General features: G+C 52.9%; 1 protein-coding gene across 5 annotated transcripts in view; it reads right to left on the reverse strand.

The window, feature by feature from the left end:
• NR6A1 (nuclear receptor subfamily 6 group A member 1) overlaps positions 1-24906 on the reverse strand; it is a 74451-nt gene that overhangs the window by 15659 nt on the left and 33886 nt on the right. For 2 of the 5 annotated variants that reach the window (XM_072985214.2, XM_072985212.2), the window contains 4 exons: positions 8314-8544; positions 5816-5871; positions 3032-3189; positions 2602-2835 (listed from right to left, as the gene is read on the reverse strand). In XM_072985214.2, coding sequence (XP_072841315.2) covers positions 2602-2835; positions 3032-3189; positions 5816-5871; positions 8314-8544 — 679 coding nt within the window. Of the gene's footprint in view, positions 1-2601; positions 2836-3031; positions 3190-5815; positions 5872-8313; positions 8545-15150; positions 15301-15999; positions 16442-24906 lie in introns of those variants that run through there. The other 3 variants (XM_072985217.2, XM_072985216.2, XM_078382677.1) reach the window with 3 other exon arrangements.

Raw genomic sequence — 24906 nt, forward strand, 5'->3', positions numbered from 1 at the left:
ACAAGGTGCGGAAGGAGCTGGACGAGATGCTGAGGGAGAACATAATCGTCCCCTCTTCTAGTCCTTGGTCCTCTCCGATAGTCCTTGTGGACAAGCCTGATGGGAGCATTAGGTTTTGTGTTGATTACAGGAAATTAAACCGTGTAACCACTCCTGATGCCTACCCAATGCCCAGGCTAGACAACCTGATTGAAACCATAGGGGGTTGTCGGTTCATCTCATCATTGGACCTGGTAAAGGGATATTGGCAATTAAGAATTGATCCCAGGGATCAAGAAAAGACTGCCTTTTGCAGCCCTTTTGGTCTCTATGAGTTTCGAGTCCTGAGCTTTGGTCTCAGAAATGCACCAGCCACATTCCAAAGGCTGATGGACCAGACCTTGGCAGGGCTCAGTGACTTTACAGTGGCCTACATTGACGACATAGGGATCTTCAGTAATACCTGGGAAGATCACCTGATACACCTGGAGTTAGTGCTGCAGAGGTTAAGTGCAGCAGGGCTAACAGTAAAGGCCAGCAAGTGTCAGCTGGGTAGCCCAGAAATAAAATACTTGGGTCACATGGTAGGGGGAGGAGTGATAAAACCCCTGGAGGCCAAAATAGAAGCTGTTCGTGATTGGCCTAGACCCAACACCAAGAAAAAAAGTCAAATCATTTCTTGGGTTGGTGGGCTACTACAGAAAGTTCATCCCGAGGTTTAGCGAGATTGCGGCTCCGCTGACCGATCTGACGAGGAAGAAGGCTGATGACCGCATCCCTTGGACCAGCGACTGTGAGGCGGCGTTCCAGAGGTTGAAGGAGGCGTTAATCAACTATCCTGTCCTGCGTGCTCCAGACTTCGACCGAGAGTTCATCATCTACACCGATGCGTCTAACAGCGGGGTAGGAGCAGTTCTGTGCCAGGAGGATGAGAATGGTGACCAGCATCCAGTATCCTACCTGAGTAGGAAGCTTCAAAAAGGTGAGAGACATTTGGCAACCGTGGAGAAGGAGTGTTTGGCCATAGTCTACGCGATCCAGAAGGCCAAGCCTTACGTCTGGGGAAGACATTTTATTCTGTGTACTGACCATTCACCATTGCAATGGTTAAAGACAATGAAAACCCACAATAGCAAACTTATGAGGTGGGCTTTAAACCTACAGGACTATGACTTTGAAGTGAAGGTGGTCAGAGGGTCAGTGAACTGTGTTGCTGACGCCTTATCAAGAAGACCTGAAGAATGAAGACGGCGAAAGAAACATGGACTATATGTATATTTTGGTGGACAAAAAGTTAAATGTACCTGGTTTTGAATTTGGTTTGTATGAATAAAGGTAAAATGGATGTATTGTATATGATAAATGTTTAAATGCCTATTTGCTATGGTTTAACTTAGAATGTAAGTATAAGTGAGTATAATATGGTATGTATAAATGTTGTTGTGTGTTTTACCCAGGTTGTTTTTTGGTGAAAAGCACGTTAGCTTTCCCCCTACAAAACAACTTATAAAGAGGGGAGGTGTTACATACAGCACTGATGTTACCTGTCTGTCATGGGTTTGGAGGGAAAGTTCCATCCTATGGGGAGTGGAAGGCGGGACATCAGGAGGAGGGGCTGTACTGTATAAATATGTGAAGCGTGTGTGGAGAGTTTATGAGATGCTGAGACAGACACTGAGAGACACTGGGTTGTGACGAAGCAGCAGCTGGGAAGAAGAAGCTGTTGTGGGAGTCTGTGTGTCAGACAGGGTACTACTGTGTGTCAGAGTACCAACCTGATAGGTTCAGGTGTCTGTTGGTTAGCCAGAACTGATAGGTTCAGGGTCTGTGCTTTAAGTTAAGGGTTCTGTGTGAACCAAACTGTGTGTATGTATGAGTGAGAATAAGCCACGTTACTTTATTTTATTCACCTGATTGTTTATTTTTCCCTGTGTGTATTTAAATAAACCTTATTCTTTTTATTGTTTAAAAATCCATCCCTGGTCTGTGTGACTTCTTAAAGGGAATGGTTGGTGGCAGCTTAGTGTAACTGTGTGACAGGTCCCAGTAGGTCTGGGTTTGTCACATTGATGTCCCTCTGGGTCTCCCACGGGGAGGGAGAGGCACGCAAAGTGACCTGGGGCCTGTCTCTGCGTCCAGAAGCAGGAGGGGCTCCCACGAGACGCCAGGTCCCTGCCCTCCCTGGTACGCACACAGCGAGCGGAGAAATTGCCCGGCGGAGAAAAAGCAGCAGCTGCTTCTGCACCAGCGCCGCTGAGGCCGTGCCAGCAGGATGATGCAAATGTATCTGAGGCCTCAGAGGATGCGGGTCCTCGAAATACAAAACAAGAGTCACCTCCCAAGCTTCATGGGATGGTTAAAATAAAGGGGCCCTTGTCTTTGACAGCTATGGGTCTACTTAAAATTCCCAGAGGTGGGGCTGAGTGTTGTCCCCCCCCCGGACACAGCTCGACCCCAGCTCCCAGCAGTGAGGCGGATGGGAGTGGTGGTCTTCCCCCCCACCCCCCAGAGGGGCACTTGGAGGAAGGTCGTCCGCCTGCTCCGCCGGATCCTGTTGCCATTGGGGGGGGGAAATGTCCCAGAGGGGCTCCCCGGAGCGAGGTGTGGAGCGCACTCACTCACCCGTCTTCGATCAGCATGGGGGTGCCGAGGGGCTCCAGGTCCTCCGCAGACACCAGCTGGCTGATGAGGAGGCCGTGGGACTGGGGGTCGAGGCTCCGCGGCGGCTGGGGAGGCAGCAGGGCGGAGTGAGCCGGGCAGCTCAGAAGGTGCGGGAGGTACGGGAAGGGCCCGGAGACCGGCGTTCCCATGTATGGATCCCTGAGCGCCGCAAAGCCATTCAGCTCCACAGACCTACTGGGAAGAAAAAAAGGGGGACGCAGCCCTGAGAGAGAGGCTGATAGAGGAAGTCAGGATCAAGCCCATGGCTCTTTATTTCTGCCGCTAACCCCCCTGGCCTGCTGGGAGACGGGAGAGCCGTGACTATCAGAGGCAAGAACGGCCCCATTCTCACCCTCCCCTCTGAAACCCTCGCCGGGGCCGAGAGTCCCACCTTGAGGACGGGGTCGAGACTGGGGAGGGCTGGTTGCTCTCGGACACCCCGTTGCCCGGGGAGCTGTTGTCGCTGTCGCCGTTGTTGCTCCAAGAGAGGTTGGCCTCCCCTTCAAACTCCTGCCCGGACATGATCCGTTCGATCTCTTCCTCGGAGATCTGCCAGGGAGGAGGAGATACGGCAACAGGAGTTAGTGACGCCGGACAGAAGGCATCCATGGGCCAAAATGGACCTGAAACGGGCCAAAACGGCCCCAGGGCAACAAAAGGTCAGAACCAAAGCCCCCAGGCATGTACTTCCGGTTTGGAGTTTTTGAGGATTGGGGAGACTGGCTCAAACCCACCCACCCCACCCCACCTCCCGCGACCTGGTGCAAGGGAAACCCATCGCTCTCGAAAGTCTCCAGGAACAGGAAAACCAAACGCCGTGCAATATTTTAAAAAACAAAACAAAAAACATACGCGGACAGGGCTTCATTTCCTAAGGTCCAGCATCCACAGCCGAACTGGGTCTTTTCCAGCAAGCACAGCACCACCGACATCTCTGGGCAGCAAAGGGGCTTTGGCGGTTGCTGGACAGAGACGCTTTCCGGATAAAAACACTGCCTCTTCTGAAGCGAGCGGCTCTTCCTTTGGAAGCAGGTCCGCAGATACCGAAAGCAGAGAGCTAGCTTATAGGGAAGAAGCCCCATTGATGTATCTAACTCAGTGGGGAAGGACGGGCACAGGCCGAGAAGCTGCGGGGTGGCACGGACAATGAAAGGACGCCAAATCAAAAGGGTGGGAGATGCATTTCAACTTCTTAAAGAGGAATAAAGCTTGCAAAAGAAAACTGGGACATTTCCAACCAACGGTACTGCAGAGAAGGTGAAGCCAGTCTGAGGGTTTCCTACAACCTGCTTCTTGAACAGGCTAAGCTGCTGGGCCCTGGGCAGAAAGATTTAGCCCTAAGGGCACTCCTGCCCTGGCTTCGTTTTTGGTTGGAAGCCACCCCTTTTTTTTTCTTTGACTGAGAGGCAAAAGAGCAGCGGGAAGGGGGGGATAGGGGCTGCATGAGTGCAATTCCAAACCCTGCTTTATAAAGAAAAAGAAAGAAGGCTTGATCCAGGGAGGGTTGTATCTGTCTGTCTGTGAACATATCCTGCTTATCTATTCTGCCAATCTCCTTGCTGGTTTCCAGCTATTTGCCACTTACTGATGGGGTTCCTTCTCTCTCTCTCTCTCTCTCTCTTTTTTAAAAAGCTCATTTAAGGATGATCTTCTTGCTTTTATGCTGGTTCATAAACCATCTTGGGGATGCTGATGCATTAAAAAAAAGAGTGGAAATATTTAAAATCGATACACAAAAAGGAAAAAGGTAGCTGCCTCCTCCTTACAGCTTATTTTGACAGCACACAGCGGGAGGCTGCACCGGACAGGGAACGGGAGATGAGGGTCTTCTTCCCCTGGGATTTGGGGAAGACCGTGTCTCGAAAATTATGGCGTTAACCCATAGGAGGAAAGATTAAAGGTCGTCTCAAGGGGCGCTGTGGATTTTCCTTGACAAAAAGCTCCAGAACGCACCCTGCACGCAGGCCAACCCCAGCGTCCTGTTGTGTGGCTGGTGTATTAAAGCAAGGCACCCAACACACGTGCAGGCAGGCAGGCACCCCGCCTGCTCCCATCTGGAAAGCAGCCATCATTTCTCACTCATGTGGCAGGAAGAGATTGGGCTGAATTACCCGGCATTTTACAAGACATCTCCTGACAAGCCAGCCCATCCATCAGATGGACATTTACGGGGGGGCCCCGCTTGAGACAACTTCAGAAATTGCGCTGTGATCACGGGGGAAGATTTACAGAGAGCTTGGGCTGGGGCTGAGGGGCTTAGGGCAGCTTAGGGAGGGCAGAAGGCTTGCTCAGGGCCTGGAGAGAGGCTTCCAGTTAACACCTGGGAACAGCTGGGGCTGAACTCCCAGAGCGTGCACTCAAAGGGAATGTGCTCCCCACCTCACCCCGGGCTTGCCCGAATAAGAAGCTGCCTAAGACGGAGGGAGACCATCCGGTCCAGTGTTGCCTTCACTGAAAGGCAGCAGCTCTCCTTACGAAGTAGGGGCGTCCCCAGGAGTGGGGCGCGATTGAACCTGGGGTTTTTCTGTGCACAAAACAAGGGAGATAAGCTCTGATAACCTAGGGACCGGCCTTCTATGGAGCCAGTCCTTGGTCCACCAAGGCCAATGCTGTCAACACGGGCTGGCAGCAACAGCCAGGCAGGGTTTCAGGCAGAATGCTGTCCCCAGGCCCACAGGCAGGAGGAGAGGCCGAACTGGGAAGGTTTCCTGACAAACTCAGAGCTTGACTGCTGACCTCCAGCTCTTTCCAACTGGAGGGAGGAAACTGTCAAGGGTTTTTCATTAGCTGTGTTTTCAATATTGCCATTTTGTGCCCTGAAATTATAAACCTGTAGTGTTCTGCTTTGTATGCGTGTCCTCATCTCCTACTGAGCCACTGTCAGTCCTGAATCTACGATGAATGGGGAATTTAAATAACACATGCACACACACACCCTGTGATAGGTGCATGGCTCCTCTCTTGCCCAAAGCAGAACACAGAAAGTGTCCTCTGACTCCCCGGGTGCAACCTGTGCAGTCCAGATGAGACCTGGCCTTCTCAAGGCCAGAGAAATAAAGTCCCTCGTTTCTGGTGAGACTCTTGATTGCTGACGACCCAAGACCCAAGAGCCCAGCTTAGCCACAAAGGCTTAATTAAGGCAATGTCTGTTGAGAGGCCCCACCGGGCAGCTCACCTGAACCGGTCCGATGCTCTTGTTCCTCCCTCCGGGCATGCCATCTTCGCGGATTGCTGGTGAAAGACAAAGCAAAACCACACCTCTAGAGCCGAAACCCACAAGGAGGGCAACCACACAACAGCCCACCTGCGCCTCTTTCTCATGCTCCCCTGGGACAATGAACGCCCCACCTTCCTTAAAACCTTCCCTTTCAAAGCCGATTGCTATGTCTTGTGGCGGTGAGTTCCACGGTGCAGCTGTGCCCTCTGAGAGATGTCCTCCCTTTTCCCTTGCCTGAAGCTCCCACTGCAACTAATGCTGCCTCGCTGGGCTGGGGAGACTTAGTCCGCCCGGCCCAGCCCTGTCACCAGGAAGCCCCTGGAGTGGAAGCTGCAGGATTTCCAAACGAGAGAGAGGTCAGGTTCCCCCCCCCCCCAATTTGACATCGATCAGTTGGTTCTTCTTTCCAGGCAGCCGCTGGTTGTTGCCAGGTGCCCTCTGGTGGCCACACTCCAGAACTGCCGCCACCGCCATCCCCAGGGGATGCGCAGCCACCTCCCTGCAGTGAGCCGGCAAACACGATTTGTTTTCATTTATTAGTTTCCATTCTTATCTCTTTGCTCTTCTACCTGACCAGGGCTGGCTAAAGCAGCTCAGCACACCTTGAGATTTTCTGAGATGCAACGAAGGCTCCCAAACGTTTCTCCTGCTTTCAAGCTACGGTTCTGCAGCCCCCCCCCTTTCGTTTTCCCCCACCTGTTTTCTGAATGAACGCCCGTTTCTGGCACTGGACGCATTGTTCATCCTGAGCTGGACTATTGGAAAAATATTTTTGGCAGGAGGGAAAGGCATCCCTTCTTAATTCCCCTGAATCTTTTATGGCCGTCGGTGTGCGTGTCTGTGGGGGGTCTCTCTCTCTCTCTCTGCGGGTTCCCGTTTTCTTCAGCGTTTCCCTTCCTACCTTGTCGGCTGTTTCGAGAAGGTGTTGTTAAAGGAGGTTCTGCCTCCCCCCCCTCCCCAACAACCCTTGGTTGTTTTGCTGTGAGTTTTGTGCCAACTCATCTAGAAGAGCCCTTGACGGGAGCGAGGAGAGGCGCCTTCACAAAAGTGCCTCTCGATTCAGAGCAGCGCCAAAAAAAGCCCTTCAAGAACTCCGCAGCTGCGCACAGCCGGGCACGGAGGACATCTCCTTGAAGGACTCTGGAAACTCCCTCCTCAAACATACCACCCTAGTTTGATCGGGAAAACAAAAGGTCTGTCCTGAAACAAACACACACACACACCATTCTGCAGAAATAAAGGCCGTCAGAGTGCAGCCCTCTTTATAGTCCTGGATTGCCACTCCTCACGCTTGCTGGCTCTGCCGGCTGGGGCTGGCGGGCTTTCTCGTAGGCCAGCCAGGCCCGTGAGGCTGCCCGACCTCCCCATCTGGGTACAGGAGAGGCGAGTCTGTGGATCTCAGAGACGTAGGCAGCGGCCTCGTTCCGTGTCAGGCCCTTGGTCTAGTCTAGCCCAGGACGGACAACTCTGACCGGCAGCCACAGCTCTTCAGGGTCCCAGAGGTGGGTGGGGGAATCCCTGACCATTCCCGGGGATCTTCCATCCAAGAGCAATGGATGGAGCTTTCCGACGCCGAAGTCCCAGAAGATCTGGAGGGAGACGAAGGTTGGCAACTGCCGCTGCGTTCAATGCGGCGCCTTCTCCCGACCGGGTGGACTCCCCATCGCACCACTCCCTGATTCCCGGTTCTCTGCAGTCCTGACAACAACCAGCAATGTCCCCCCCAGTGCCTCTGTGAGCCCCACAAATGGCTACTATGGCTAATGCCAGCAGCCCCTCTCCGGGAAGGGAGGGGGCGGGAGGTCACGCAGGACGGCTTGCTCCGACAGACAGCCACAAGCCTGCTCCCAAACCCTTTTCATAGCAAGGTTGCGTACGTGATACCTGCTCCTGCCAGAACAAACCCCTCCCCACGCCTTGTACGCCTACAGACATCGTTCTGCCTCCAAAATGTCACCTGGGGAGGGCACTGATGTCCCCCAGCAAACAATTCTCAAGATGGGGGGGGGGGCGACCAGGTCTCCTCAGGGCAGAGCTGTGCCACGTGGGAGGCGTACCCAGCTTTATAACCGTGCCCGGTAGAGGGAGATGTTCTACCCTGGGATACCAGCCTGTCTATCTTGCTCGTCCTCCTCCGCAGGGGGACAACAGCGACACAACATCGCAAAGCTACCAAAGCTCCCGATTTCTGCGCGTACCCCTGCTGGGGATCTGCGAACTAATCTGGGGTACCCACAAAAAGAAAGAAGGGAAACAGTTTGCGCTTGAGCGGAGCAGCCAAGCCAGGGTCCTGGATTTCCCCGATGGCTGCTCCACAGAGCGAAGAGCCATGGGTTAGATATTCACTGGGGTGTGTGTGGCATTTTCTGACCGTCCCGCGAGGTCTGTTGGGGGACAGAAGCCCTACCTTCGCCGCTGCCGCCACCCCTCAGCCCGTCGGCCCTTGCGGGAGTTACCTTTCCGGTTCATCCCCATCTGGAGGCACTTGAGGAGCCGGCAGTACTGGCACCGGTTGCGCTGCTTGCGGGACATGACGCAGTTCTTGTCGCGGCTGCATCGGTAGACCCGCTTGTTGCAGATGCTGCGCTTGAAGAAGCCCTTGCAGCCCTCGCACGAGATGATGCCGTAGTGCAAGCCCGTCGCTCGGTCGCCGCAGATCAGGCACGTGCGCTGGTCCACCCGGTCATCTGCGGGAGGGAAAGGAGAGAGAAGGGAAGGAAAACGGATGCAGGCGAAGCTGGCCACGGGGAGGAAGACAGCACGGGGGGGGGGGGGTAGGGAGAGCCACCGGCCCTCTGCTCTGGTCCAGGGTCCAGCTGGGGAGGAGGGCATTTCCACGCGGAAAGAAAAGCTTTCAGTCCACTCAGACGGTGGATGCATGCCAAGCCTTCCCAGAATGAAGGCGAAAAATGCCTAGCCGTCATCTGATAGCTTTTGGTCTTCACCGACTAATTTCTAAATCCAAGTCAGCATTTTGAAGAGGCATCTGCGCATTTGCTATTCCAACTGGAATTTGGACGAATGTTTATTTACAACCGTTCCTGATGTACTCTTATGCCCTGCCGTTCCCGCAAGAAGCCGAAGTGCTCCACAGAGCGCCGGTTGGCTTATCCTCCGTGAACAGTTTTCGGAAAACGACCCTGTGAGGGAGGGCCAGGCTGGGAGAAAGAGACCGGGGCCAAGTTTCATCTGGAATTGCTGCTAAAACTGACCTGGTCTATTTCAGATATTGGCACAGATTGAGCAACCGAGAGGACCTCTCCTTGGCAAAGCGCTGCTGGCTAGAACCACTACAGTCTGGTGGATAGGGGCACAACAGGGCTGCCAAAAAGCCCATAACCTCCCACTGGAAAAAATCCTCAGTCGAGGCCCCCGGGGACCTTAGAAACTGGATTCTTGACTTTGAGGCCAGTCAGGACAGGGCTGTTATTGTTGGGTCCCATTTTTCCACCTGGTAACCCCAACGTCAGTGGAATCACACAAAACCAAGTCACTTTGAGTCACTGGCTTTTCCAAACTTAGATTTGGGCAGATGACCACATCATATCTTGAAGGGAGGTATAAAGGAATCCCGGCGGAGGAGCGGAAATGGGTCTTTGGCTGCAATCAGACTGAGGACCTCACTCACTATGGATTACTCTGCCCTCTCTATGAAAATCCCAGAGAAAGATTTTTGTCTCCCATTATTCAGCTGTATCCCGACTGTACTTCAATGGAAATAATAGCAAGACTACTTACTCTGTTGCTCAATTTCCTCTGGCAGCTAAGAAGATGAGGCTTCAATTTGTTAAGGTTCATAATGTTGCATAAATGTTGAATATAGTGTCTTTGATATTATACGCTATGCCACCATTCCCAAAACGGGTTTATTAACCTCTGAGGCATCCTTTTCTTTTAACCCTTTCTATGTAAGGCTGCCTTTGTAAAGGCCTATGGCCAGAAACAATAAAGGTACAATGCATGTAATATAAGCATGTTCTGTGGCTTTGGGTGGACTCGAACCCGCACCTCCTGGAATTGTCAAACTCTGGGAAACCTGCAAACTATCTGATGTTAAAAAAAAAAGACCACAGCCAGAATGTGAAAATGCACTTGATTCTTGAGAAACGTTGATGCAGAAAGGAAAACAAGTCATGCACTTTTTTAAAAAAAGGAGTCAAATGAAGTTGCCCCTTTTCCATTAGCGAATCTTACCATTAATTCATAGCTTAATTGGCTTTTCAGGTGAGTTCCTATTTGCTGGGAGCAGCACTGCAAAAGCAAAAGGCCCTTGCTCTCCTCTCCAAGGAGGCTGTCAGGAACATGAAACGGGGCCCAAATTTAATTCCCGCAAGCGTGAGCGAGCTAGGCTCACTCCTGCTGGTTCGCTCCCTCGCTCACCTTTAGAAGCGTCAGCAACACCGCTGCCAGATCACTGACAAAAACTGGGATGGGGGAAATGAGTGTCTAAGGAGCCTCATTTAAAAAATGATAATCAGACAGAGAAATAGTTGCCCTTCCACTGAACTCCATAATAGAAAGGCAGTTTCAGGATTCTAAACAACACGCAGAAGCTTCCTCCGTGCCCGAGATGAGAGCTGTCCCCCTTTCGGGTGGCATCTAGAGATTTTCTCTCCCCCGTCCCTGCCAAGACAGAATCAGGCTGTGGAACGGGATCTGGCCACGGGGAACATGTGCAGCGATGGGAGGAGACCGTGCAAACGTCAACCGCCAAAATGCCCACGCGCCACGACAAGGGAGCTGAAGCAAGTGGCCTGGCGTGTTGAACCCAGATTTTCAATTTCGCTCAGTTTCAGAGCTGGGTACAAAACACAACATCGCCATCCTTGCCTGAAAGTACAGCCAGCCCTTTGCTCCTAAAAAAAAAAAAAAGGCCGCTTTCCAGCCCAAACTCTGCAGCAACCGAAAGGGAGGTGTATTAGTTTAGGTTCGGGGGCTGATACTCTGAAAACCTGGGTTCAAACCATTTGCCAAACGAAATGTTTTAAACCCTTTCATATTAACACCTGCCAATCAAACACATTGACGTTCATTTTGGAACTTTCTGTGAAAGAGGATAGGTTCGTTCATGCAAAGCCTGGAAATAAGCAACGGGGGGTGGGGGAGAGGGTGTAGGGATGTGGCTGGCCTGAAGAAGGCTCAAACCCCACCAAGGATGGGAAGGAGGGGGGTGTCCACATGTTCCATCAAAAGTACATTTAACAAAAACAGTTCCAAAAGAAATTCAACGGCACATTGCCCCCCGCCCCTCCAAAAACACGCTCCGAATCCTGGTCCACCTGCTTCCATTTTAAAGGCCTGCACACAGCGGTGAAAGGAAGACCCTGGCTCATTTCAAGAGTCTCGGATCCCCTCTGCGCCCCCCCCCAACAAAGCCCAGCTCCTAAACAGACTTTACAGTCACGAGTTGCATAATCTCAAACCCGTAGTTATCTGAGGACCGTAGAAAAAGTGAGGATTAGCAGCCTTCTCTGGGGGGGGGGGGATTCCACCCCTTTGTAATCTCCAGGCCTCTCCATTCCTGACTCCCTCTCCCCATCGGGCGCCATAAATCCCCAAACTGGGTTGCAGAAAGAGAAAGAGAGAGAGAGAAACGCTGTTCGCCCAGGAGAGGAAGGCTAAGATCCACCGCCATCCCCCACCTCCATGTGTGAATGTAAACACCCAGTAAAAAACAACAACCCAGAAATGGGCTTTTCAACCAAAAAAAAAAAACCAAACAAACAGCAAAATCTACAGTTAGACAGCACTTTTATTAGGAGAAAGCCTTATGAAAGTGCGCCAGCTTGGGAGTTCTCCAGAACGCTTCAGCAGGTGGGGTGCTACCAAAACCCAAACACACGGGGAGAAAAATCTAGCGTAGGATTAATCGATGGGATTAACGAAGTATACCCACCTGCCATTCAGCAACTGATTCAACTTCAGATGAATGGTCCAACACATTAAACCCATCGCTCTTAGAGGCAGCCCTTCTGGGGCTCTAAATCTCAAGAAACTAACTCCCCCAGCAAGTAAAGCCATGAGGAGTACAACTCATCTTTTCCCCAGTCCAGTACCCCTGGATGGTATTTCCCACCATCCCCAACCTGCTGCAAGCTAAAGATGATGGGATTTGTGGTCCAACTCATCAGAAGGGCTAGCAGACCAACAAACAACAAAACAAAAACAGAAAACAAACAAACAAGCCCCATATCTGAAATGAGAAGAACGTTTTGCTCCTTGTAATGCTTCTGCAGAAACCCCCCAGGTTTGTATCTCGTGAGGGTACGTGGCTTCCTTCTACATTTGTAGGGTTCTCTTCCTAAAATGCCTCCTCGAGAACACTGTTGACTTAAAATTAGATTAGCCGGAACTGGAAATTTTATTTATATGGAAGAAAATACCCAACAGAACTTGTCAGCTGCTCCCAACACAAATGGGGGGCGGAGGGGCTAACGCATGTAGCAACTCAGGAAATACACCAAAGAGACCCATCCGTTTCTCCCAGGTTCTTCCAAACGCCTGGTAATTTTGTTCCCGTCAGCCTTGCAGGTTGGCAGCTTTAGAGAGGCGAAAAGTCGGGAAAGAACAGAAACTTTGGTGCATCAACCAAGCCATGCTGCCTTCTCCTCTCGTCTCACGTGCTCAGAGTGCACGTTTGGCAGAAGGAGTCATCCTGGCACCCGGGACAAAGACTCTTCCCCCCCTCCCGCCAATCCTGGTGAGCTTCTGGCAAGCAGGTGAGCCACAGGTGAGCCAAAGCCGATGCACGGTAAGGGGCAGAGAAGCCGCTGAGAGAACCAAGCAGCCCCTGAAAAGGTCTCAAGGAGAAGGGGGTAGTGAGCCCAGGGTTTTTTTTTTTTTTTTGCCTTGGCCTGTCAACTGGGTGGGGTGGATCCAGTGTGGTTCCAGGTCCTTGTTGGCAGAATCCAGACCCCCCCCCCCCTTTGCATCACCCAAACTGGAGGGGGGAGGGAGGGCAAGCCTAAAAGTGAGCAGCCAGCTGCACTTCCAGAGGGCAGGACTGGCCTTTTTAAAGCAGGCCTTTTGAGGGGGGGGCAATCCGAAAAAACGCTGGTCACAAAGCACAGACTGGTGACGGGCTGCGTGGCGGATTCCCCATCTTGGCCTCGTGCGAAAGCTCTCCACCTACAAAGCCAGCAAGGCTAAGATGGGAGGGACTATTGCTGGGGGAAACAAACCACAAAGATGTTACTGGGGTGCATTTTGGGGGGGGGAACAGAGAGAGATGCACTTCTTCAAGGCTTCCACCACCACCACTACCACCCAGAAGCCCCCACGGGACGCTCTGCGGTGGGCACCCTTTTCGCCCCGCCCAAAGCAACCCGCACTGCCTCATGTGTGTGTGTGTCCCCCCTTGGCGCCCAAAGGGCACCTCTCAGCCCAGGGGTGCGGAGTTTATGTCCCCCCCCCCCGTTTCACTCACTCCCAGGAGGGCCTGCTGGAATTTCGGTGGGTGAGGGCCTCTCTTTCCTGGGCTTCTCTTAGGGCGCCACTCATCATCACAATGGCCGGGCCTCCCTTATTGATCTCTGCCCCAACCCCCATCCTGGAGGAAGAGGAGGAGGTGGGGGGGGGGAGAGAGAGAAGGGCTAAGGCTGACAAGCCAGATTGCCTATTCTTCCCCCCCCTCAACACCCCACAGCAAAGAAAGCTCATGGAGAGTTAACCCCCTGTGAACCAAAACACAAGGCCTCGGCCCAGCTGGGTTAGGAGCTTCAGGGAGGTACACAAACAGATGTGTGTGAACGCACACACGGAAGAATGTTATTTCAGGAGGGAGAAAACTCTTTTAAAAGTTCCACTGCCGATTGGCTTCTTTTGGAGACATGTATTCTCCCAGCGAAGGCTGCGCTTCCTATGAAAGCCCTCCAGCTTTTCCCAGCAGGTAGCTGTGGACTTCCTACGTGCTCCAAAAGGCTCCCCTTCGTAACATATTAATTAGCTGTGCTGATAACGAGCTCCCGTGGCGCTCCTCTTCCACACCTCGCTCCTTACCACCACCCCACGAGGTAGGTCTGGATGACACCGAGGGATGCCGGTCTTATTTGACATTTATTTTTAACCTCTCTGTCGCCAGGCTGGCCGTGGAATTCTGGGCATTGTAGTCCCCAAAGCAGGCACTTCCCATCTCTGGGGGCGATGATGATGTTCGGGGGGAAGGGGGGGAGAAAGACCCACCTAACTGTCCACTTTGAGCTGCCTGGGGGTATCGGGGGAGGTGGGCAAGGGAGCAAAACCAGGACCGTTTCGGAAACATAAACCGGCCTGTTTCAGCATGGACTCCTTCGGGCCAAGTTTGTTTTGGGGGATTCACCCGAACATGGAAAAATCCCTTAAGGGGGACCCTAAGGTGGGTCTGAAGGGAGGACGCACAGAAGAGCATCTGCTTCCCACACTGGGGTCTCCTCGGCTTAATTCCCATCACAAGCTTGGTTTACTGGGGTGATTTTTTTCCCCTTTACGTCTTCATTTGGGGCATTTGGTGAAATTTGGTGCTGCTTGCACAGACTGACCAATAAAGTTTCTGTGTTCCCCGTCCGTCCGCCCGTCCGCGCGCACACACGCACACACACACACACACACACACCCCGCGCGCCTCTGCCTCCATTCTGAGCCAGCTTGAATGCAAACCCAAACCAGCAAGCTGTTGGGAGAAGGAAAAAGGGGGGGCTGGGGGGGCACCCATCTGAAGGCCTCTGCATGACATTTGTAAGGGAGCAAAAAAGGGGGAAAGAAGTTTTTTTGGGGGGAAGGACAAGCCAGAAGAAGTCACAAGGAAAGCCGGAAGCCCCCACCAAGGACCTAGCACCAAACAAAAGCAATTAATGCAGCCCTTCCCCCACCTCCTCCCATTCAGGGTCCTTAACCCTCCAGAGAGGACCATCCGGGAGGGGTTTTGTTGTTTTTACAAACTCGGGGGCTGTAAAATAGCTGCAAACGCTCCTGGAACTGGGCGCACTGGGGAAACCCCACCCCACCCCCACCCCCCTTCAAAACAAAGAAGAAAACAACAGTCCAAGACTCTCCAGAAAGCGCAAGGAAAGCTCTTCCCCCCCTTTCTAAGGGTCCAATCCGCACCAGCACGACACGCAAACACAGTTTTGTTTTGTTTTCTACAAAATAAAAAAATCCCACCCCCAGAAAACGGTGAAAAAAAGGCAAAAAGCTGCTGGGTGGCTCAATTTCAAAGGCACAACTGGAAAACAGATTCTGGAACCGGTTTGACTGCACAACACACACACACACACACACACACACACACACACACACACACCATGGCTTGCCCTTACCTTCCCATGTTTCCATCTCACACCCCACCTCCGCCTTCGTTGGGGGCCCCGGGAGTCGCCATGAAGGGAGCGGGGGGGGGGGCGACGGGAGGGCAAAGGCCTCGCTCAGCCTGCTTGCCCAGTAAGTAGCCCTTGCCACGCTGGGCGCAGTGATGACGCTTGCTTGCTTGCTCCCTCCTTGCCTGAAAGTGGACACAACAACAGCCCCTCCACCCGTCCCCTCCCTCCCTCCCTCTCTCTCAGGTCGGTTTACAGGCCGGTCATGTGATGCAAAAGTTCAAGCCCTAAGGTCACAACTTGCAGAGGGAACTCCATGGAAGACGAGGGATGGATGGGGGGCCCGTGATGCTCGGCAGGTCCCCCCCCCCATCGCTCACCGGCGGAGAATCAAGCTGGACGCAATCCCACCCATTCTTTGCAAGAAGGCCAAGCTTCCTTCAACTGTGCTGGACAACAACTCTGCAGAAGCGGGCTGGGGGCTTCTGGGAACTGTAGTCAGAAAGGTCCTAGGAAGCCCGGTCCATCTGCACACAGGCACCCCCATCAAGGGACAGATTCATCCTCTCCAGCCAGGAGACCAGAGAAGGAGCCGCTAAGGAGATCATGAAGCCCAGCTGTGTGCAAGCCGGCCTTCTAGATGCTCTTCCGGCCTTTGCTTCTGCATCCACAGCCCTCCCCAAGCCATCCGGGGGGGCCCCCAACTTGGAAGTGCTGAGTCTCCTTGCCTCCTCCTCCCCCCAAGACACACAGGGAGGGCACCAACCCACAACCGTCCTGCCGAGCCCGGCCACCCACTTGGGAAACGGCTTGCACCCAAAGCCGGCCTTTTCCTGACCCCCTCTGGTTTACCTTCCATAAAGGTGGCCTCCGGCTCGGCTCCAGCCTGGTCTTCAAGAGAGCAACCCGGCGCCGGGGGGCCGGGCCGGATGGCGAGACATGTCAAACCAGGGTCCCTGGCTTCGGCGCTGAGGATGGGCTGTGGGGGCCAGCCAGGGAATCAGACCGACCGACCGACAGCCAGCCGGCGGTCCAGAAGCGTGAAGGGCCCGCCGGATCACCAGCCCTGATCATGTGCCGGGCGCCTCCCTCCCCTCCTCTTTTCTCCGGCTAAGCCAAAACAGGGCGCCTCCCCAAGCATTCCACACGGCCAGCGGGACCCCATGCGCAAAAAAGAAAAAGAAAAAAAGAAAAAGAGGAGGGGGATTCAGGCGGTCATTTATCAAGAGGCGGGCTTGCCATTGGATGGCAAATATTTGCCCGGCCGACCAATCGGGACCCTGAGGGTCTCCGTTTACAAGCCTGGCCTCAGCAGCTCAGGGCTGAATAAGCCACAACTATGTGTGTCCGAGAGGGGGGGAGGAGGAGGAGGAGGGAGGCTGCAAGATGATTAAGCCCAGAGTAATTCTGCTGGTCCAAAGGTGGGGAGTGGGGGAAGCGAGGACAGCCAGCCTGATCCAAGAGTTTCCCTGATGCGGGAAGGAAGGCCAGGATTACACACCGGATTTCAAAGCACTCCTCGTAAGGAGCTCTTGCGTTCCCTACGTAGCAAGAGAGAAAGACTCTGCAAAATATATAGTCTTTTTTTCCTTCTTCTTGGGTAAAGGCGCTGCCGGGCTTTGAAAAGCAGCCTGCACACACCAAGGCGATGGCAAACTAGGGGACATGTTTTTATCCACCTGGGGCAGAGGCGATGGTACGAAGATGAGGTCCCTGAAGAGCTGGGTTCCAGTCCTCCCTCTGCCCCCCCCAAAAAAAATTATAAAATATTTTTTTAAAAAAAAAATAAAAAAACCCTCACTGGGAGGGATGACTCTGGGGCCAGTCACAGCCACCCAATCTGTCCTGATTTCACAGGGTTGCTATGAAGAGCAAGAGAAAGCCTTCAGGGAACTGGAGAAAAGCAGGGTAGAAATGTGACAAATATAGTAATTAATGACAAGGGACAAACCTATCTCTCTCTCTCTCTCTCTCTCTCTCTCTCTCTGCAGTGTAACTACACATTTATAGCTGGTCTGCAACTAAAAAGAGCTTTCCTGAATGGTGGTCGGGGAGGAAGCTGACACGGCTCCAGGGCCGGCTTGTGCTCTCATCGCACCCTGCTCTGTGGCGAGGGCCAGGGGACCACAACGAGGCCAAAAAGAGAACAACGGGGCACTTTCTACGAATGACCAGAAACTTAGCTGCTGCAATCACATCTGAAAAGCAAGAAAGAACCACCATTATTCTTCGAAATGCCAAGCATAAGGGCGATTCCCTTCTGCCTGCGGATGGAGAGGTTCGAAAACCTCGCCGTAGGGAAGAAGTGGCGTCTACAAAAGTTTACACGGAAGTCAATTTGTTAGCGTCTTAGAAGTCTCACAATACATTTTTCTGGGTTTTTGTTTTGTTTTATTTTCCTCTTGTTCTTTTCTTTTAAAAAAATGCAGTTAGCCCTGGTTGCTGGCTGGTCATCTGCTCGTCTTGCTTCTGACTGAACTTAGACAGGGCTCATAGTGATGGCGAACCTTCCTTCTTTCTGTTTAAGTGTGTGTGTGTTTTGAAATTAAACGAAATGTGACAAAACAACATCAGGAAGTGGGCTAACAGGGGAGCGGCCTTCCCTTTTCCACAAGTGTCTCTAAGGCCCCACAGGCAGAGGATTCCCCCCCCCCCACAGGAAAGAAGAAGCCCCGTTTGCTGATCTTGAAGACACAATCCTGCCTAAGGACCTAATCCAAGCTCATTAGGAGGGGCTTCCAGGAACAAGGGGGGGGGGGGAGAGAGAGCATCTGACAAATAATGGGCCTTCTGCGGCAACCAACCGGGGGGGGGGGGGATGAGTGTGGGATTAAGCCTTTACCCGGTAAGATGGACACATGTTCCCTCTAAAGCAACAGTGGGCCTCTGCAACCCCTCACCATTTTTTCCCTGGACCCAAAGGCCCAATCAAGAAATCAAGAGTCCAGACCAACACTCCCTTTTTTTAAAGGAAAAAAAAAAGGCTGAAACCGGCTGGAGAGGGCCCAAAAACACAGAAAAAAAGCAATTAATATCCCTAATAGGTACAACTGGTGACCCTATACATGAGGGGTCTCCAAAATCTCCTGTCCTCAACGGACCTGCTCAGCTCTTGTAAGCTCAAACCTGTGGCTTCGTTTAGGGAGTCCGTCCGTCTCACATCGGGGTCTTCCTCTTTTCCTGCTGCCTTCCACTTTTACCCTCTTAGAGCCATTTTTTTGGGAGGGGTCAGGTTATCAGAAAATGAGAGAAGGGGTCACAGGGATGGCCCTCCTAATGTCCACAAGGCGTGTTGTGGCACCTGGGCATCCAGATGTGGATAATGAGGGCAAAAAATCAAACCCTGCTTTCATGCAGGATACTAGAAGATGCTCCAGGCAGCACAGCCGGCGACAACCTCCCCCTAAGCCCTTCTACATCCATTCCCAATTCCAGCACCCACATTCAACTGGATCAAAACGCAAGGCCTGCACCGGTGGCATGTGCGGGAAAAGACGGAGCCAGTTCCCACTGTTGTCCTTTTCATCACTTGCCCAAGTGTGACCTCAGGCTAGCTAGCGGAGCAGCTCTTTGCAAACGCTGGCCCACCTGGAGCCCGGGAATCCATTCGAGGCCACAGGTTAGGGAAGCCAACGGCTCTTCCTCCCACCCTGCCCTCATCTGTTTTCCAAAACACGACTCGCAGTTCCCCCTGACGTACAGTAGAGGGCAGCAGCGGGCAACCTGGGATTAAGTCCTGGAAGGCATAAGGAAGGCTGGAGACAAGCCTGCATGCTTTTCCCCCAAGCAGCAGAAGGGAACCAATTACGCCAGGACTCATCTACAGATAATCCCCTTCACGCTGGGACGCTGCAGAGCAGAAGAAAAGGCAACAAGCAGGGGAACTTCCTCTGTGCGGACAATCAACAGGGCCTCCACGCACCTTCATTGGTCATCCCTCCCCGGGGCTTCCCCTTAAGAGTATATCCGGTGACAGGTCCAGGGGAGAATTCTCCTCCCTAGAACGTTCCAGATGGTGCACAGGTCGCCCCGTGCGCCAGGGGGCGGGCGGGCAACATGAATCCACAAGGAGCCAGGATTCCACTCAAGCGTTTGGTACCCAGTGCAATACTGCGGTGAAAGGCCAGCAAAATGCACAGCGACTCTCCAGTTCCCTCTAGCGGCCAATTCTGATATTGCACCTTGGGAATACTTAACAAAAGATGCAAGACAAACAAAAACAGTTCCATTCCCACTCATTCCTAGTTAGAATTGGTAAGGGGGGATACAGAATTTGAAAAATCAGACCAAAATGCATCCAGAAAATGGTCTCCAAAAGCAACTTTTGAAAAAAAAACTAGGAAATGTGGCTTGAGGACAAAGTAATTTTGTGCCTGCTTCTACATTGCCTTTGAAATGTAATTTAGGTTCATCCCATTAGCTCCGAAAGCAACGAGTTGGGAAACTCTCGCCCTGCCAGCAAGGAGGAAGGGGGCGCAAGGGCTCTCCCATGTTTTCAGTGGACAAAGAACACCCCACCCCCTCGGTTAATCTCAAGCAGATACCTCTCAAAAGCAAACCCTTCGCTTTCCAAGACCCGGTCTCTTCCCTGCCAGTGTTCCTCTCCCGGGTCATCAAATTATGTTACACCGACTCATGATTCCTCAGCCTCCGCTGGTCAGCCTTAGCATGTTTTCTCCGCACACTGATATTTTTTTTTCTGCTCCAGATCTGTCACTTTGCATTAACACCTCTCCTACAGGCTGCCGACAGGAATCACAGTCTCTGGTGTGTCGGCAGAATCCATTTGTCCTGCTCTAATTGCTTTCTGACATGCCCCCCTTTGACCTCGATGCATGCTTCCAGTTGCTCAGATCCTCCCCACTGGCGCATGTATGCATGTGCGCAGGCATGCAGCACACGGGCCTCCCGCAACTCTGCCCAAGAGGCAGGCATGTACCCTTCCCATTTCACAGCTCAAGAACCGAGGCCCGCTCCTATGACAGGATCCCATCCAGATGACATTTTAGAACGATGCAACGATTGACATGCAAGTCTGACCTTCCAACAGTAAACAGGGAGGAAGACGGTGGCGACCGACGACCACGGGGAAAAGTTGCCAGAGGCCATGCCAACCACACCTGGTTGGCGACCCAACCAGTGTCCTACCCTCACACGTGCCTCTCATACCCACACAGCATCCCATCTGCCCAAACAACATGCAGGGGAGGTGTGAAGAATCCAGACAAGACTAAGGTAAAGAAGATCCTCTTGAACCTGCCAAGTTGAACCTCTCTCAGAGAAGAAACCCCCCGTGCAAAAAACAGCCAGCCCTGATGGAATGAAGCCAGTCTCTCACACACACCCCAGTGGTGGTTATGGGGAGTCTTTGGAGAAGATCACATCCATCGATCCTTCCGTGGTGTGGGAACAGCCCCGGGGAAATCCTCAGGAAACATGAAGGACTATGGATAGGAGAGACCCTTTGAGGAAAGCAACAACAGGGGGAGGCAGGACAACAGCCTTCTTAACAGCCAAGCGTGATGCTCCTAGATATTTTGGGAAGGTGGCAATTGCTTTTACTAATCACATCTTAAAGATGCTGGTTCCTCCCAGGTTTGCACTAGTGGAACATCTAAAACAATCTGCAAGAAATTTTAAAAAAGGGCAAGAATTGGTGGCAGCCAGAGGTTTATAAGGTCTATAGATTCACTCCCCCCCCCACCCGCACCCGGCAGCATTTTCTCAGTTTCCTTTTGGGAATTATTGCACTGTTCAGAAGACATTTAACGAGGCACAGAAGAAGTGGAAGAAGACGCCCCCCCTCCTCCTCAGCAGGGCATTTCACACTGTTCATCAAGCAGTTTATCTGTGAAAGGATCCCACTCAAGTCCGTGCAGGAGGAAGGCCTCCAGGGAGGGTGGAAAGCACAATTTTGTGGGCTGCAGGGGCTACAGCGATGGTTGGGCAGTGCACCCCCAGACTAAAGGCACCGAGGACCCCTTTGTCGCCAAGGGAAACTGGCTCCCCAAAGCCGTACACCTTGCTTCTCAAAAGGCACAAAGAGCTTTTCCGTGTTTGTGAGAACCAGCTGTAAAACTGGCGCAAAACCTCCAGTGATGCACAGCGGAGGGACCTCTCGAGAGGCGGGCATGGCCTAGGGGCTCCCGGTGGCAGTCTAGCCTAGTGCCCTGCTGAGCCCCCAGAGCAGCACTATCTTAAGAGGGCGTGGGGTTGAGATCACGGGGGAGAGAGAGAGAGAGAGAGAGAGAGAGAGAGAATTAGGCCACAGCTGTGAGTTCTGACGGCTGAAACATAGACTCAATATGTCACAGAGCATTAAATCAGAAGCGGAGCTGGCAATTCTTCGGCACAGAACGTGCCCTCTCTACCTGCGCCCCGTGGCTGCCTCCCCAAAACAAGGATTGCAACACACAAAACGGGGGGGGGGGGGGGGAAGAGACATGAAAACAGGAATCTGGGCTGGACTACGATGGAAACCGGGCGCTCGATGGAAAGAGAGGGGAGTCAAAACCCGGTGACAATGGGTGACCTCCATTCCTCCCCACCTTGCCCAACCCCATGGCTTTCCATCATGCGCCCCATGTTCCTAGATCTGAGTAAGGGTGGGGGTGGCAGCTCCGCACCGAGGATGTGGGGCTCAGGCGTTTTCTAAAGGACTTGCGGTTCTTTAGGCAGGCATGGCCATCACCCAAATGGCACGGGGCAGGGGAGACGGACCCTGAAATGAGCAGCGGCATTCAAAGGTGACTTTCTCTCTCTACCGTCTCGACAAATCATTCTAGTTTATCTCAGAGACCCTCACCGAACCAGCGTTGCAGGGGTGGAGAGTCAGGGGCTGCGGGTTTTTTATGTGGCAGCACAAGGAAGGTACAAAGGCTTCTAGCAAATCACAAGGAGAGGGTTTTGGACACCATTTTTTCTCTCTCTGTCATTTTCTTTTTCAACGTACCCTTGACAGACTCCTCATCAATTCCACCCTTGTCTTGGATTACCACTCCCATAACCCAGCCCTAGAGCAGGTGGCTATGGATTATGGGCACTGCGGTCAACATATTGGAAGGCCTGTGATTGGACTGGTAGACACCAAGATTTTATTTTGCTTTTTGCTTCTAAACAAAGCTGTTTGTTGTTTTTTTTACAAAGCCAGGGGCCTCATAACGTGGGGCCAGCAGACCCTCAGAGTGGCCCATCTCTTTCTACTAAGCCTTGGGAAGGCTGTTCTGGATTTCCTTTCCTTTCCTTTAAGTCCCATTTGCTCCAGCTGCCAGGGCTGGTAGGTGGGGCGGGCGACGCTTCGAAGCAATGACCCACTTTTCTGCTGCAGTGCTGCCGAGCAACGCTGCCCCAGTCCTGTTGCACAAGGGAGGACAATGGCACGCCCCCACACCTGCGCATGGCCAGCATGCGCGCACATACAGGACGCTGTAACACAAAGCACGGGGACACTGTGCGTCGGAAATACCGGCTACACCCATGCAATCTTGCCTGGAACTAAACTTCCGGAGGGAAGCCCTGGCCTTCTCTCACAGCCGCTCAAGGATTAAAAATGAAGAAAACTGTGCCGGCCGGAGATCCGGTTTTAGTCCTGCTGCTGGACCAAACTTTTGAGGGAGAACGGCTTTCAAAACCAGAGGAGATCGGGGTGTGTGTGTGTGTGTGTGTGTTTGGAATGGTAGGTTGGTATTAAAAAGGAGCAGCAGGCAGGGCTGACCCAGGAGACGGGGTGCTCGTGTCGGCTTCCAACGTCCGTCCCCACAGGCCGCGCTTCCTGGGGGGGGATTTCCCCGTCCCCCGCCCCACATGGGTGGCATCGCATCTGTGATGCTGAAAACTCAAGAGGGTGTCTTTCTCGAGGGTGCCCCGTGTTAGGGGATGGGTGGGGGTGTAAAATGGGTCCCCTGGGCCACTCAAAGGCACGGATCCTCTGAGGACAGAGAGGATCCCCATCTGTAAGGAGGGCAAGATAACACCAGCGGCAAGCGGGCCACCTAAATGTCATCTGCTGGACTGTTGGTAATCCTGCAAGCTGGCCTCCCCGGCCGAGACGTAGCCTTTTGCGTCCTATATAAACGAAAGCAACTTTCACCCACTAAAGAGCAACGCCACCACTGGCAACGCTGCACAGTGACCTACTTTCCCAGTGGCCCGGAAAGCTGGAAAAAATAAATCCCCCAGACCCAGCGTTGCGAGAGAGAGAGAGAGAGAGAGAGCTGCTGCAAGAGCCCCCAACTGTCGGGCAGGATTAAAAGCTGTGCCACGGCAGCTTGCGGCTCTGAGCGAGGGGGCGAGATTGCCAAGCACAGCTGGGGCATCTGCCGAAGGAGGGCAAAAAGCCGTGAGCGCCACCGTTCCTCCGGTGAAGGGAGGGAGGCCACCAAAATGGAGTCAGGGAGGGTCTTGCTGGACTCAGAAGGTCAATGGCTGCACCTCGTTTCCACAGTTCTGGATCTTACTGGTCTGGGGACCAGGTAACAGAAGCGATGCGCCTCCCTCTTGTTACCATGCGCTGAATCCCATATGAAAAGGGTAGAGCAGAGAGAACCCCCCTGCGAGGCCTTGTTCCATTTCTTCTAACGTAATGCATTCCAAGTGCTATCAAAAAGCAAAGGACGCAGGGGCAATGCACGGGGGCTTCCAGCGCCAGCTTGAATGTGGCCCACCTCTTGCTTGAGCCAAAGTCCAGACTGCCTTCCAGCTAAAAGGAGGGGAAAACAGGATGTCATTGTGGGCACTTCCTGGCTTGCTCTACCTGGAGATCCTTGCAGCCTCCTGTATTAAGTAACTCACCCCCATGCTCCAAACCAGAGTGGGAAAATCCTTTTGAATTTGGCTCTAGGGCCAGAGGCTCCCACACCTGCCCCACAGGCTGCATTCTGGGCAAGCAGAAGGGCGGGGAGGCTCAAATGCTCAAAGGAGGCTGTTTCTGCCTCCTTCCCAGTCACCGCTTCAGGGGCCAAGCGGAGACCCCCAAAGGGACCCCCCCCTTGGAGGGGCAACAAAAGTGGACTTTGCCAGGGGGCTGAATTCTTCCTCCTGCCACACCATGAGATAAGGGAAGGGATCAGGCTCCAGAGGTCAACGCCGCCCCGATTCCCGCCCCCCCAGTCTCTGTGCAAGTTGCATCCTTCCCAAATGCAACTGGCTTGAGCTGCGGAGCTGCCTCTTGATTTTCAGGGAGAACCGCCGATTTTTCTTCCCAGACATCGAAATGAGCAATAGAGCCTGGAACCTCTGTTGTGTCTAATCTAGAGCTGCTGAGATGGAAGAGACAGACCCCCCCCCCCAACCCTCTCTGTTTACGCCTCTGCAACTGCAGGTGGGTCCTGACTTTACTGGCTGGCAGGGACATTAAAAGAAAGCCAGCCCCACAATGAGTGCTGGAGACAAAAGGGGCAGGAGAAATGGGACTCCTCACAAGGCCCTCCTGACCCACCCACCCCACCTCGTCCCAGAGATCCTTCTTGGCTGGAGGGTTTGGACTGGTCAAAGCACTAAAGATCCAGGATACAACCCCCTGGTTGGGCTCTGTTGTGTTAAACATGTTTTAGTATTGATTTTGTTACTGTTTTTAATGTAGCACTTGTTTAATTCTTTTTAAATATTTGTATACCTACTGTTTGGTTTTTTTGTTTGGTTTTTTTAAAGCTTCTACATGTTGTCTTTTAATGATGTAAAGCCACCTCGGGTTCTTTTTAAGGAGAAAGGTGGAAAAAATATGTTTTAAATAATCAATCAATCAATCAATCAATCATGTCC

The sequence above is a fragment of the Pogona vitticeps genome, chromosome ZW-PAR, assembly GCF_051106095.1.
Source record: "Pogona vitticeps strain Pit_001003342236 chromosome ZW-PAR, PviZW2.1, whole genome shotgun sequence".
Lineage (NCBI taxonomy): Eukaryota > Metazoa > Chordata > Lepidosauria > Squamata > Agamidae > Pogona > Pogona vitticeps.